We start from the raw sequence: 15,472 nt of genomic DNA, 5'->3' as shown, positions 1-15,472 counted from the left end.
ATTTTTTAACGGCGTTAGATGGCGTTGGTATATATGCAAAAATAAAAATAAAAAAATAAAAAAACAAAACAAGTGTTTTAGAAGAATATAGATACAAATATTAATTTGGAAGAATATTTATGTAAAATTAGATATTTAGAATAGTATTCATGAAAAAAAAAGTTATATGGCAAACGAATGATTGGTGGTTGATGCGTCTGCTTCACGGTTGGCTCGCAGAATCTCTTATGACACGGTTTAATATTTTCCTGAGTTTATACCATATCCTATGTGTAATCTCTACTTGGGCAAGCGAAGGTGAGAAAAATAATAGAGGGGGAGGATGGTAATTCATCAGACCATCGGGGCCAAGTTTTAGGAGCCAGACCAAGTCTAAACTTGATCAAGACCTTATGGTTTATATGATATATAACATAAAATCTTGTTATTCTATTTATAGTGTATTTTTCCAAAAAATAGTTTTTAAAAAAATTGGAATATTGCATTGCTCAAGAACTTACAAATGTGTATGTATATATATATATATATATATATATATATATATATATATATATATATATATATATATATATATATATATATATATATATATATATATATATATATATATATATATATATATATAAATGATACTTTCAATATATCATTAATAAATTATTTTTATGATATAATTATAAAGAGATCTTAGTTTTTTTTTATAATAGAACCCACATGATACCCGGCACAAACAAGACAAAGGATCAAGTAATATAATGAGTTTTAGCATGTTTGAATCCGCCCCATGCTCCAATAGGACTTGACCTTACTCCTAGATGGATTGGGTTTCTATTAAAAAAAAATATCAAACCCCAATCTTTTGGATCGAGTTGGATATGGGCGTTGCCCCACAAAGATATGATTTCCAATTTCTAGAAAGCATGCTTTAATATTCGTGCAGACTGAAAATGGCCAAATTTTTTAGAATTTGTTTTGTTCATGAAAAAAAGAAGAAAAAAAAGTTTGGTTAGGGAGAAAATAAAAAAAATGATTCTTGTTTTTTTTAGAGTTTATTTTATAAAAAAAAACTAATGAGGGATATATTATAAATTGGGATTCTTTATTCTAAAAAATATTCTTAAGCCATTAAAATTATATTTTTTTATTATAAATATAGCAAATATTTTATACAAATTTTAAAGAAAAATAGATACTCAATCAAATATAAGTCTAAAATATTTTTTTCTATAATCAACTAAATATATCAAAATTATTTTTTTAAATATTATATTTTTATTTTTTTAAAAAAACATTTTAAATTTTTTTGGTACAATAATAGTTTATGTCAAATGAGCGTGAATACAATCAGCAGCAGTATTAAGAGAAATAAAGTGACAGAATCAAATTCTGCCTACAAGATCTGCGCGGGCAGCAAAGGAAGACCTCTCCCAAATATTTTTTTTTTCGCCAACCAACCAAATGAGTCGTCAGCGCGCTCGCGTGCCGAAAACCCAAATGTTATGGAAGGCCACGATTTTAACGTCGCAGCCCTAGGCGGCTCCTCCAAAATCTTTATAGTTCTGGTGGTTTCACCGGTCTTTTCTCCCTCCGAGGCCGAGACCAGAAGGGAAAAGCTACTTGTCATCTCGCCGCTTGTCGCTCGGGTTGTTGGAGAGGAGAACTTCTCACCGGTTCCGAAAGAGAGAAAAAATCGAAGCGATGCCGACCATCACGAAGCTTTACTCCATGGAAGAAGCCTCCCAGCACAACACCCAGGATGACTGCTGGGTCGTCATCGACGGCAAGGTACCCTCTTTCTCTGTCGTCCGTTCTTTTTTGGATGAAAATTATGTTTTTTTGTTCTTTTTTCGATGAACCTGGGTGCGGCCTTTTCTGCTTGTTATTGATTGGAAAAGGGAGCTCTTTGGATCTTTTTGATATTCGTATGTTACCTTTTCTTGATGGGCAACTGTGTTGGGTTTCTCTTTATCAGTTGATGCTTTTTAATCCAGTCAGGGGAAGGCCATGAACTCTTATTGTTGTCAGTTTGCTATTCATCTCTCTCGTCCTTTCCTTTGTTATATTATATATATTTGTTTGCTTTGTTCTTGATGAGCTGACGTTAAATTTTAACCATGATCGGATTGCGAGTTTTTTTTTTTCCTTCTTGTGAGAATTCATATTATATTGAGATTATCTTTTCCTTTATCCTTTCCCTTGTTTCTTTGTGAAATCAAGCACGAGGTGAGAGTAGTGTGGATTTGCTTATTTTAATTGTTGTTAGAAAGTTTGAGATGCACCATGTCATTCAATAAACCAGTAAACCAGTATTTGGTGTTGTTTGGCTAAGACTGGAGATATTTTAGCAAATGGCTAGATTGGCTAAGATTGGCGATATTTGAGCTAAAATTTTAGGGTAGTGAGAAATCTTAGATCGTTGAATGTGGAAACCGAAGCTTACAAGTTTTTAATTTTCTAATGATCAATTGATGGTTAGGATAACAGCTAATTTGCAGGTTAATGACATCTGACGGGTCCGTGGATGTATGTTATAGTAAAAACATCAGATTGTATTGTGTTATAATGTACATTGTGGTCGCATATTCAGGCTCCCGTCATTGTTCAGGTCATATCTGAGAGAATGGAGGTAATCGTTTAGCAGTTTGCCTGGACAGAGAGATTTTGTATGAAATGGTGAAAGCAAATTGTCAGAATTTGAGTTTTGTTATATGTTCGCTGGTCGAGTCTGTGGTTGATATGATTGCAAAAATAAAATGCAGAGAGATGCTTGGCGTATTTGAATGTCTCTGTTCCTTGTTCATTTTACTGAAGTGTATATTTATCTCAAGGAAAATCCAGATGGTAAAAATTATCTTATTTCTTTCATTGTACAACTGTCATATTTAACTTGTTAATGCAGTTAAGAACCTAAAAAAGGGGCATCCATTGATTTAACCCTTCTGGTTGTAATGCTTCTTGTTTTTTTAATCATTTAAATGCTTTGTTGAATATTGCCAACCTGCTGGAGTGCAGTTTGTCAGCACCCCTCTCTAAAAAAGGGGGAGTTTCTGGGAATCCACTGTATTTCTCAAAAAAAATGCTTTGTTGAATACCTAAGTTATCTCAATCAGATATTGGTAGTGCATTGTATCCAAGATAATGTTTTGGTAGAACCTGCAAGTTTTTTTGATTGGCTTTGTAAGCCTTCTGGTTGTAATGCTTCTTGTTTTTTTAATCATTTAAATGCTTTGTTGAATATTGCCAACCATCTGGAGTTCAGTTCGTCAGCACCCCTCTCAAAAAAAGGTTGAGTTTCTGGGGAACCCACTGTATTTCTCAAAAAAATGCCTTGTCAAATACCTAAGTTATCACAATCAGATATTTGTAATGCATTGTATCCAAGATAATGTTTTGGTAAAACCTGCATGTTTTTTTGATTGGCTTTGTAAGACACACTATGGTAAACTTGACTGATGTCAATTACTTTATCGGTTCAAAACTTCAACATTAAAATGCTTGTTTAGATTAACTTTATTTCAAATTACTGCAGGAAATCCTAACAAGGCCTGCTAGTTAGCATGTCTTATGACAAATTCAATATATCATCAGCCAGAGTGAGTAGTGTGGTAAGGCAATAGGGAAACATGTTCCGACTAGCTTGGCATTCTTACCTAAGAGGGAAGGAGACCAAGTTCACTCTTGGGGCTAAAGGAATAATTAAATTCTTGCAAAGTGGCTTTAGGTTTAAGCAGCTAAAATGATAGTTTTTGGATGGAGGTCATCCATGGTTATGGATTAGAGATAGATGAGCAAGACTCTAGGAAAAATAGCAAGGATTTACAGTTTAATGTTGTAGTTACATCTATTAATCTAATCTTTTCCATCTTGGGGAAGGAGTGGTGGTTGCATGATATGCATGCACATAGTTGCGCGGGAAGGGTTATACCAATTCAAGTATATCAATGATTTGTTTATGCTGAATAGATTGATGAGCAAGATTTTTGGATGTGTAGCAAATATAAACAATTTAACCTTTCGAACTGCATCCACTAACCTACTAAACTATTTCAAATTGGGGATTGACAGAGAGAATGCTGCTTTGAGAAGGCTGGTTAATTAGGACTCTGATAAATTTCACGTCATATATGGTAATTTTTTTTTGATATAACTGATTTTATCAACACTCAAACTATCTTAGTTACGAAAGGAAGAGAAACCTGGTCTCATTATGAGTTACACACCGCTCTTTTATTTCTTCATTCTGTTTTGATATGGAGTGATCTGTCTAAAGCTTGCTCCATAGAGACTATTTATATTGCTTTAATATAGAGAAGTCTATCAATAAGTTGTTTTAGTGAACGCTGTTAGCATGGATTTTTCCCTCTCCTCAGAGACAGCAGTGACTCCAATAGTGAACAACTCTGATGTGCTTCAAAAGCACAATAGCTAGAATTGTTTGAAGTTATTGTTCAATTTATGGTACAAACATGAAGAGGTTTTGGAAGTTTTCTTTCTTATTTATTTTTTCCCAAGTCAGGTGGATAACAAAGTGCGTAATGACTGTTTCAGAGCTTGCATATACTATTTAAAGGATAGAGACAGCTTGAATAAGGTAACATCCTTGAAAAATTGTGCAGAGCATGCTCTGCTGCAGTCTTTGGCCTTTTGATAGACGATCATATAGTTCTTTTTTACCTTGCATTTTGGCCTTCAATAGCTGTGAGCAAGCAAAGCTACTAGAAGTTGATGCAAGTTTTGAGAGATCCTAGACACAACGTTCCAATGTCAGATGAGTAGTTATCCAAACAAATGCGGAGCTACCTTATTGCAAGGGGTGGCCTCCCGCCCCAAATTCTGAAAGTTTCTTTATAAATCTTTATTCTTCCATTGAGTGGGTCCTCATGTCCTCTTTACCTGCCACACCCCCCTGCCCCTCCACCTCTAATTTTGATTGTTCCTCCTCTCATTTCTTCATGCATAGACCCCACTATCAAAGAAAAATATCTTTGCCATAATAATCCAATTACTAATGCAGGTGTAAAAATAAGGACTCTATTAGGAATCTTTTTAAATTTTAAATCCTGAAACATCAAGAAACAGAGCTGTTTGTTTACTTTGTTTTATTGAGATAAGTAGTAATAATTTGCCAAAAATGGAAATAATTATAGAACTTCTCTTTAATACGTTCTTGTGTATATCACTTGTTTAATAAAAATAAATCATTTTAAGATAGCTATCAGGTTATCTCAAAACAGACTTTCCGCATATCTCCAACAATAAGCTTTTCTAGGGACAGGTTTGGAAGTCTCTCTTCTTTCTCTTCCAACTCTTCTTCCTGTCCCCCTTTCTCATCGGAGTGATAGGTATGAGCCCACTGTCCTCTTCTCGTTTTCCCTAAATTGTAGCTATGAGCATATTGGGCTTGAGCAAATGAGATATTTGTAGGAGGTGACATAAAGACAAGTAAAGATTTTTCATGTTATTAAATTTCAAATCATAAAGAAGAAAAAATATAATAAAGTGAAAGATTTGATCTTTCTAAAAGATTATTATAACAATATTGTCATGCCCTTATAAAGTAACTTGGCCTCCCATGAGGCTGAATCCTGGCTCTGTCCCTTTTCTCCTGGCAGATAAATTTTTTTGATGGCACCACATTTGGAAATCCGTACTCGTTCAGTTAGGAGGGGAGGTTGAAAATACTGGTCATTATATCCTTATTGACAGCCTTATATTCAAGCCATGGCTTGCATATCTTATGCCCCATTCGTCAAAGCAAAAAGCTGAAGTTGAGGCCAACCCCCCCACGAAACAAATACAAAACAATCACATTCAAATACCTATAAATTTTGCCATTTATGAAGAACTACCAGGACACTTCCTACCTTTCAACACTTGAGAGACTAAATAGACCATCAAGGGGAGACTTTGGGACTCTGAGCATGCTTTATCCAGTGTTTGGATTGTGGTTGCTCTCATAACAACTCTTTGAATTTTAGATCAATTATGCCCCTAGCAATGTTGCAATGTTGATGTGTTTTATTTAGAATGATTGCCAATATTTGCCAGCCTTGGGACAAGTTTGGAAACAGTGTATGTAAATGGAGAAAAGGGGAACTTTGGATAAAAGGCTGAGCAAAGTGGCAAATGAATGAGTGATCAGGATGCAAAATGATTTTGAGTTTGGGAATTGGGAGTATCTATATTTTGGTGTTTTTGGATAAACAGAAGATTAAATCCTAAGAGAGAAGCAGATTTTATGTGAAATATCTGGAATCATTTTAATGCCATGATTGGATTGTTTTATAAACTGATTAGAAGGGGTTCAGCTTGACTATTGCAGCTTATAAATCTGGTAACACACTTCAACAATGTACACTGGTATTTGCATGCACATTCATATCTATGATAAATTCACTGAGACTAATTCATCTCATTGTCAAAATTAGAGGGATTGTTTTGGAAACTTTTGAAATTTTCTAGGATGAAGAAGAGAAAACAGATTAAAGAGAACTGGAAATGAGGCAAATTATTGACCTGAAACTGATATGAAACATAGGAATGCTGTCATTATAAAGGATAACCTGCTTTTCTCCCATTAGGGCTATCAGGATCCATGTAAACCCCATTTCGTTTTATAGAAGTTATGCATTCTAGAGGAATCCTAACCATCAAAAGTTTTCTTTCTGTAGTATGATGTTTGGAAGGTATTTTGGATGGAAAAATGAACCATGAGAAAGACCTCATTCCTTCTGTTATTTTTTATGTTTCTTGTGTAAGATTTGAACACCTCCTTCCCCCAACCCACCCCCCACACTAAACAAAAAGAATGTTCTGCACCTCCCCTACTTCTAAAATTTTGCTCCAAAATGCTCACCACCTGCCCCACCATTAATCGTGGACAACACATCCACCGAGCTGGGAAACACCCCGCCCCCCTTCTTCATTCAGCACATGGGTTCCACCAGTATGACATTTCTGGTAACTCCTAGGCTTCCTTGACACCTAAACCAATCATGTCACCGGTCTCCCTTCATCACCTCTATTATGTGCAACCCATCTTCCACATCATCCCCTCCTAGTGACTGCTTTCCATCACCTCTTCAATGGCCATGTCCACCTCAACTCCTCCATGGTGATGTAACAGACCATTTCCTATTGGCAGTGATGGACAAGATCAGTGTCATGATCAGTATCATGGAGTTTCGCATTGTCAAAGAAGGGTAAAGAAGGGAGAGAGTGATGATCATTGATGTGCACATGTGCTTGGAAGGTGACATTAATTGGTAAGTTTCCCAGAATAACTATATATAGTCAACCAAACAACAATACCAGAATATACCAGGGAAGATTTTCCTGGAAGTTTATTTCGCAACATCATTTAGTTCATCTTTCGATTCTGTTGTATTTTTTGCCTATACATCTAAACAGGCTTTTAACCTTCAGCATGTGGAACTTTAAATATGTCATTATCTACTGGACGTGTGTTTGAGGATTTGATTCCTTATCTTTTGATGGTGGCCAATTTGTGGAGCATAGATAGAATTATAACCATCCAATTTGATCATAAGCTAATTAACAACAGCCTCAAATTTGGTTGTTCATCAATTGCGAGTATGTCAGATTCCTTAAGATGGAGATGGGCACGCAATAAGTTGGCTAGAAATATGTAGTTATTACCAATTCTGAAGAATCTCGAGCCAAAGAATGATTCAACCTCAACCATGAAGGAGCTTCTTGGATTTGTTTCGATAATTGCATAGGGAAGTCTATGCTTTTATTATTCCATTCCTGGTATAGTATCCTATCCATGTGGAAATCTGCTTCCTCATTGGCAACTGACCACTATCTCAATTCTCAAATCTTTTAACTGGCTTGTATCTGTGAGAATTTTCAGATGCTTCTCGTCCATCTATTTGTTTGACTTGATTGTGTCCACTGCTGCCTTCAAGTTACTAGAAACCATATTTGTGTAGAAAGCATTCTGGTTAAATTTGTTTTGGCAATAGAAATGACCACTAGATTCATCAGCAAAGGACAGACCATAATGATGTTTATTTAACTATTTTCCAGGAAGTCAATTGCAGAGTAGATGATGTATGTAAAGAGAAATCAACATTTGTCACCTCGTTGCAATATTTTGTAACTCTTGGTTCTCCTCTTTGATCAATAAAATTTATCACTTTGGAAGACGAGAAATTTTTTTTTTCCAGTTCATAGATTGCATGGACATGTATAATTTATCTGTACCTTCATTGCAAAAAAAGAACATCACATTGAAAGAAAAAAAAATTCAAGTGTCTAGGATGAGAGGTGGATAAAAAACCTACCTTTTTCTTTTCCACAACCTCTATGATGAGATTCACAAAGGCAGTTCTTTATCCAAGCTTTGCATTTATATCTTTGTGGTTTATGACAGGTATATGACGTGACAAACTATTTGGACGAGCACCCTGGAGGAGATGATGTTCTCCTATCAGCAGCTGGTATTCTGATCTCTTCTGAACATCAAGTCCTCTTTAATGTAAATTTAGATGAAATTATATCTGAGTCTCCCCATTATTGCTGTTGGTAGGAATGGCATACAACTTCAAATTAAATTAATGCCTTATCGCCAAATCTTATGCTCTTCAACTTTTTTGAAGGGAGGGACTCAACTGAAGAGTTTGAAGAGGCAGGCCACAGCAAAAGTGCTAGAGAGCTCATGCAAGATTATTGCATTGGGGAATTAGATCCAACACCTGCAATCCCAGAGCTCGAAATCTTTAGGAAGGACCAACCTTCCAACCTCGTTACCAAGTTTTCAAGCAGGGCATTGCAGTATTGGGCTGTCCCAGCAGCCATTGCTGGGATCTCAGTGGTTGCTGCCATTTTGTATTCACGCAAGAAGTGATATGGTCAAAAAAATTACCACCTTATCTTATGCGACTCCTGATTTCATACACACCATTCCTTTATTTTAAAATGGGTTCAATACAACTTTGAATTGAGTGAAATTCTGTCTTCAAAGTTTATGCATCATTCTTGATAAAAAGAGTACTATTTGCAGTGATAAGTAACAGACATTGCATTGGTGTATTACTCTATTTGTCACTGTCGGTGGATAAGCCGTCAAGAGCAGGCATGACCGCAGAACGCTGCCGGTAGAGGAACTTGCGGAAGCTGTGCTGGCTGTACTTTTCACCCTCTTCTGCATTGTCAAGGATTGCAGAGGCGCGACGGGCCTTGTTGATTCTGCAAGGGGAAGGTCATTCTTGTTAAGTTGTACTCTTTCATACACAGGATTGTCTACATAATTATCGAATGCACTATCTACTTAGCATGTGAAACATCACATTAACTTTTTCTGAAATGCTATGCTCTGATTTGAGTTGATGAGCTTTCAATTTCATAGAGACCCCCTGGGCTCTGAGATTTGATTTGGAGAAGCAGGCCTTTAAGATGTCATTGGACATTACTGTTGGGTAAAAAAAGGGAATGAAAAAATTGCTATATATTTAGTTGTGACCAAGGACATACCTCAATGATTTTAGGAATATAATCAATCTTAAATTTTTGAGCAGATGCGATGATACGTTTAACAGGTGTGCCATCTGCCTTTGTTTTTGGCTGTAAGACGTGTTGCTAAGACTTACAGTTTTTCTCTGTTTGAATTAGTGTTGTCTAACCTTATAAATAGATATTTTGGCATGGAGGGGCACATCTATATATCAAGGTTGGAACTTCAGGCCTTCATCATAAATCCATCATGACTCTTGCAGTACTTCAGAGATCCTTGCTCCCCTTATTCTATTTCTATTAAGCATTAGATGGGATCACAGCCATATATCAAATACTCCTCTTACATATGATCATGAGCGAGTTCTGGTTTTTGGCCACCCACTACAATTTATATTCTACGTTGTCGATCTAACACAGTGATTTGCTTTATATAAATCAAACTTGGTAGATGTTTGGATGCTCTGCCATTATATCCATGGGACTCTGTGTACAAGACTAGCAATTCCAAGAGTATGTTAGAGGGAGCAATATATCTTTGATCATGTTCTTGTACATGGATACTCAAATTCCTTCGTCTATTTACTTGGATTGGTGTCTTCTTTCCATGATAGGCACAATTGCCGTCTAGTAACCAAGAGACACATTGTTTCATGTAACATGTAGGGCTCATTCAATGATGGTCATCACATTAGTTATGAACTGGAGAGGATAAAAGGTCTGCAGCCTTATGATGGGTGAATATCATAAGAGTGTGGATGTTTGAGTCCTCTTTAAGGCAATAATGTTGAGAACACTCGCTGGATAAGCAATTCAATAAAGATTTTGGATCTAATGTTACATGATAGAATATTTTATTCTGAGTTAGGCGAAAAGGTAGCTCTTTTAATTTTTAACAATGTTTTATTTTTGAAATAGTTTTATTATTTTTCTAGCATTTAGTAGGTTAAAGTGGAACAAATAGGATAAAAGATCTCTATTCTATTTAAGTCCGAAGTAGACACAACTTCTAAGAAATATGGAGGAGAAGCCACTGCCTGCAAACCCTACAACTCTCGTGAGGATAAAGATGTTAGCTAGCTAATCTAAGTTTGGTCGGCGCTTTTCTATAAAGCTAGTAACATTTTTTTCTATCTATATTAGCACATTTTTTATCTGTTTATTTTATATTTGAAAGGTGTTTCAACTCTTCTCCTAGAACCCTCCAATCTTGTAGCTAGAGCCATTCATTTTCTCACATCTATCAGCCAAATTTTCCTTGTTTTGACAAGCAATAGTGATACAGCAAAAATCTAATCAACTTCCTAATGCGGTTTTCAATTCGCCAACATGATATGTAAAATATCAGCATTAAATTTTGTCCATCCAAAGTATCACTTGATATTTACAATTTTCTTTGGTCTTGTTTTCCAATCTAATTATGGGTTTTTGATACCCAGAAATTTTGCAGTAACTTATGTCACTGCAGCGTTCATGTCTAGTTTAAACCTAGGACCACTTGTACAACATGGATAAACATGCCAAAAGTTCTCTAAGTGCTTTTTTATAAAACTAGTCACAATTTTTTTTCCATGTTCACAATATTAGCACAATTTTCTTATTTATTTTATTGTCAAAAAGTGTTTCAACTCCACTCCTAGAGCCTTCCTCCAATCCAAAGGACAATTCCCTATTTCTCTTGCATCCAACCAGCCAACCTACTAATTTTTCATTATTTTGACAGGCAATAGTTGATGCAACAAAAATCTAATCGAGTTCCTAACATGGTTTTCATACCACCAACATGATATTAAAAAAAATAGCACTAAATTGTGTCCATCCTAAATGTCACCTGATATGATTTAACTATATTGGCTGAATTTTCTTTGATCTTATTCTGCAATCTAATTATGGGTATTCAATAACTAGAAATTTAAATTAATGTATGCCACTGCTAGGTTCGCGCTTAGTTCAAACCCAGACCACTTTATATGAATAAGATGTTAACTAGCTGGGGTAAGTTTGATCCCTTTTCTGTAAAGCTAGTCACAGTTTTTTTCATGTCTATTTGCCGCAATGCAAGCACAATTTTATTATTTACTTATTTTATTTTTGAAAGTGTTTCAACTCTTCTCCTAAAAGCTTCCTCCAAACCCATAGCTAATCATCTATTTTCTTGCATCCAACCTGCCGATTTTTCAATTTCGACAAGCAATACTGATGCAACAAAAATCTAGTTGAGTTTCTAACTCGGTTTTTCATCTCACAAACATAGTATACAAAAATATAATTATGTCCATCCCGAATATACCATCTGAATTTTTTTTATCTAATTTCGTCATCTAATTATAGGATTTTCATAACTAGAAATTTAAATTAATGTAGATAATGATTGCTTGATACTTCTAGCCGTCATATTGGCCAAGATATCTAGATATTTTGGTTTCTGTCAAAAATTTCTTTGCCTAATATCCTCAATTCATTTCAGCATCAATCATCCACCATTTTGATTTTAAGATTTTCGGCAAGTTGAAAGTTTTTTTTTTTTTTTTTGAGCAATACTCACTATTTGAACTGGGCCTTTTGAAGGTCAAGTTCCTAGGAACAAGATGCCAACCAACTATGCTAGCGCTTATCATAGTCAAGCTTTTACTTGTCAATTAGATCGAATTTAAATTGATGTAGATAATGATTGGTTGATACTTTTAGCTGTCATATTGGCCAAAATATCTAGATATTTTGGTTTTTGTCAAAAAAAAATTTGCCTAAGGTATCTCAATTCATTTCGACATCAATCATCCACCATCTTGATTTTAAGATTTTTGACAAGTTGAAGGTTTTTTTTTTTCCGAGTAATACTCACGGTTTGAACCGGGCCTTAGAAACAAGATGTCAACCAACTATGCTAACACTTATCGAGGTCAAGCTTTTACTTGTCAACTAGATCGAATTTAAATTGATGTAGATAATGATTGGTTGGTACTTCTAGCTGTCATATTGGCCAAAATATCTAGATATTTTGGTTTTTGTCAAAAAAATTTTTGCCTAATGAATCTCAATTCATTTTGGCATCAATTATCCACCATCTTGATTTTAAGATTTTCTACAAGTTGAAAGTTTTTTTTTTTCCTGAGTAATACTCAGGATTTGAACTGGGCCTTTTGAAGTGCAAGCTCTTAGGAACGAGATGCCAACCAGCTATACTAACACTTATCGAGGTCAAGCTTTTACTTGCCAATTAAATTGAATTTAAATTGATGTCGATAATGATTGGTTGGCACTTCTAGCCATCGTATTGGCCAAAATATCTAGATATTTTGGATTCCGTCAAAAATTACTTTGACAAATGTACCTCAATTCATTTCAGCATCAATCATCCATCATCTTAATTTTAAGATTTTCGACAAATTTTTTTCTTGAGCAATACTCACGATTTGAACTGGGCCAAGTTCTTAAGAACAAGGTACCAGCCAACTATGCTAACACTTATCAAGGTCAAGCTTTTACTTGTCAATTAGACCGAAAAGCCTAATAATTGATAAGAGACGATTTTCCTACTTTTTCAATTAAAAATTTCATGTCCTTCCTTAAAGAACCAAGAAATCCTTTGTCTGAGTTCACTTACGAATAAAACTAAAACTAAACACATAAACATACACCCAAAAACACACCAAGAAACGATCCCTGAATTAATTGATACAGAAAGGAACTCTCATCCTGTAAAAATCCACAGCAGAAGAAGAGAGATCATATCTCACCTGACATCAGGATTCAAGATCATGTTCCTCGTCAGCTGGAACGCGCACATGCCCGTCACAAAGGCCATCGCTGCCATCAGCGGGTACACCTAATCATAAGAGGTCATGCACAAAGATCACACTACCATCTCAAATGATCATAAAACTCCATAAAAATACATGGACATGATCTCCTTCTCATCTGCAACAAAATGGAAGAAGACTGGAAGAGCCGAGAAACTAAGAAAACTAACCTCTGGTCTCACCCAACGACCCATTTGGAGATGAGAAGACTCAGAACTCTTCCAAGGACGTAAGCTGGACGCCTGAATTTTTATGAAAGAAAAGAAGCGTGCCTGCACCCAATCTTTCTTGAGAATTGCCCTCTTGTGGATGCACGTAGGAGCCTGCATGTGAACGTATATATAGAAGAAGAGAGTCGAGGTTGAGAAGGTTGTAAAGGCCAAGGTGCAGTGGTGGAACTGTGGGCTGGTGTTGACGTTTGAATCGTAGGGTGGTCAAAACCAGGTGCTCCGCCACCAGTTTCACGCCATTTAATTTTAGTTAGATTCGATGTTACCCTTCCTTTCCTTAGCTCGGTCGTACTTAGAAGAACCAGGAAATTATCCATTTGGAATGTAACTAAAGTTTGCTTCTCCTGCTCCCATGGAGCCACATAAATAGCGATTTGTTATCTCTCTCAGCGCATGAACGAATTTAACTTATAATAGAATAAGTTATCGCGTGTGGCGATAGGCTTGGCTCTCGAGACATCCTACACACGTGTGGGTCCCATGCCTACGCGGACTGATAGTATCGTACCTGGATTTTATTGCTGAGTCAATGCAATATCATGAGAATAAGATGCTGAATTGGATATACGGTAAATCAAAAATTTATTAGCATAAATCTCACCTGTTTATTGGACGAGTCAAAAATATATTTATTAAAATAGATAATATAGTTTGATTTATAATAAAATAAAATAAATTAAATGGTTCAGCATAAATTGTTATTTCTAAATATTATAGATATTTTTATATCTGGAGGAGATTAGGTGTTAGTGTATTGACGATATTGCTGTGTATATTTCTGTCATTATCTTGAGAGTGAAAAATATGATTCATGGGTGCAGTTTGTAATAAAGATAGAAACTGAGAACTAATATGGATGCAATTGATGAGTGCAAGATTATTCGTTGAACCTCTGAGAGATACAATGAATATATATCTTTACAGCTAGTACTCAATAATGCCTGTTGTTTTCTAATTTCATATCGAGCCACTTGTCCTGTGACCCCACAGCTACCTGTATCTCCATGAAAATATTATTTTTCAAAAATTTCATATTCTGCAAAATTTATAATTTATTTGATTAAAAAAAGTTTTGTAGTATTAGCAAAAGGAGAAAGGGCTTTTAACTTCTCTGATAACAGAAATTGCACTCATCTATAATGGACTAGAACTGGAGATTTATTTTCAGCATGACTACTTCTCTTGAGCCCTTGGATAACTCCTATTGTATTATGTTGGTAGAATATAGCTAGAAATTATTATTTTGCTTTAAAATAATAAAATAAATTAAAATAGTAAGTGGATTGAAGTCCCTCTTGCACTTCTGTGGAAGCAGAGGGCCATGAGCACGACACGAGCTGAGTTGAGCACTCCCTCAAAGCCCAATTTGAGCTTTATAAAATGGGATTTTTATTTTAGCAAGAAGGCTTATTTTTACATATTTGATATATAACTAAAAAAAAATTGAAAGAGTTTTAAAGTCTTTGAAACAACTGATAAATAGTGGATAAGAAGAGTATTTATTTTGAAAATTTAAATCTTTCCAAAAATTAAAACTCCAACGTATTATGCTCTCTCTCCTTCCTCCCTCCCTCCTTTCCTCTCTCTCTCTCTCTCTCCCTCCGATTCTTTTTCTTATTTTTAAGAAGGATGGTTTCCTAATCCCACCCAATTTATCTACTAAGTTTGAATCAAACATCTGCCATATATCATAGCCACTTTCAATATTTTTTTTAAAAAAATTTTGCATGCAAACCCCGACAGTTGTTTAGTAGTACCACAAGATGATCCGAAGAGCATGCATGTAAATAGTAATTTTATCTCTTCAAAAAGATTTTGTCCGGAAAAAGTCTCGAGTCCAATGGCTCCATCTTGGTGACAGCAACAAACTCAAGGTGATTCAAAAAGCAATTATTTAAATAGTAATTTTTGGAAAATAAATATGTAATGAGCATGCATGTAAATAGTAATTTTATCGCCGCAAAAATA

General features: G+C 35.3%; 2 protein-coding genes across 2 annotated transcripts; one reads left to right on the top strand and one right to left on the bottom strand.

Annotated features, from left to right (window-relative positions):
* The first annotated feature begins 1,395 nt into the window (after window positions 1–1,395).
* LOC103722253 (cytochrome b5) lies at window positions 1,396–9,351 on the top strand. Its single transcript, XM_008812729.6, has 3 exons — window positions 1,396–1,782; window positions 8,396–8,462; window positions 8,622–9,351. Exons 1-3 carry the CDS (start codon window positions 1,696–1,698, stop codon window positions 8,867–8,869), a joined length of 402 nt encoding a protein of 133 aa, XP_008810951.1. The 5' UTR covers window positions 1,396–1,695; the 3' UTR covers window positions 8,870–9,351.
* Window positions 8,867–13,604, bottom strand: LOC103722254 (uncharacterized). Its single transcript, XM_008812730.5, has 3 exons — window positions 13,445–13,604; window positions 13,212–13,300; window positions 8,867–9,210 (listed from the first exon to the last, which is right to left on the bottom strand). Exons 1-3 carry the CDS (start codon window positions 13,601–13,603, stop codon window positions 9,060–9,062), a joined length of 399 nt encoding a protein of 132 aa, XP_008810952.2. The 5' UTR covers window position 13,604; the 3' UTR covers window positions 8,867–9,059.
* Window positions 13,605–15,472: the final 1,868 nt, after the last annotated feature.

Source organism: Phoenix dactylifera, chromosome 1, assembly GCF_051530095.1.
Source record: "Phoenix dactylifera cultivar Ajwa chromosome 1, Ajwa_hap1_PhDact_Kaust_v1.1, whole genome shotgun sequence".
NCBI lineage: Eukaryota > Viridiplantae > Streptophyta > Magnoliopsida > Arecales > Arecaceae > Phoenix > Phoenix dactylifera.
Note: the sequence above shows the minus strand (reverse complement) of the source record. Positions and strands in the feature narration are given on the sequence as shown.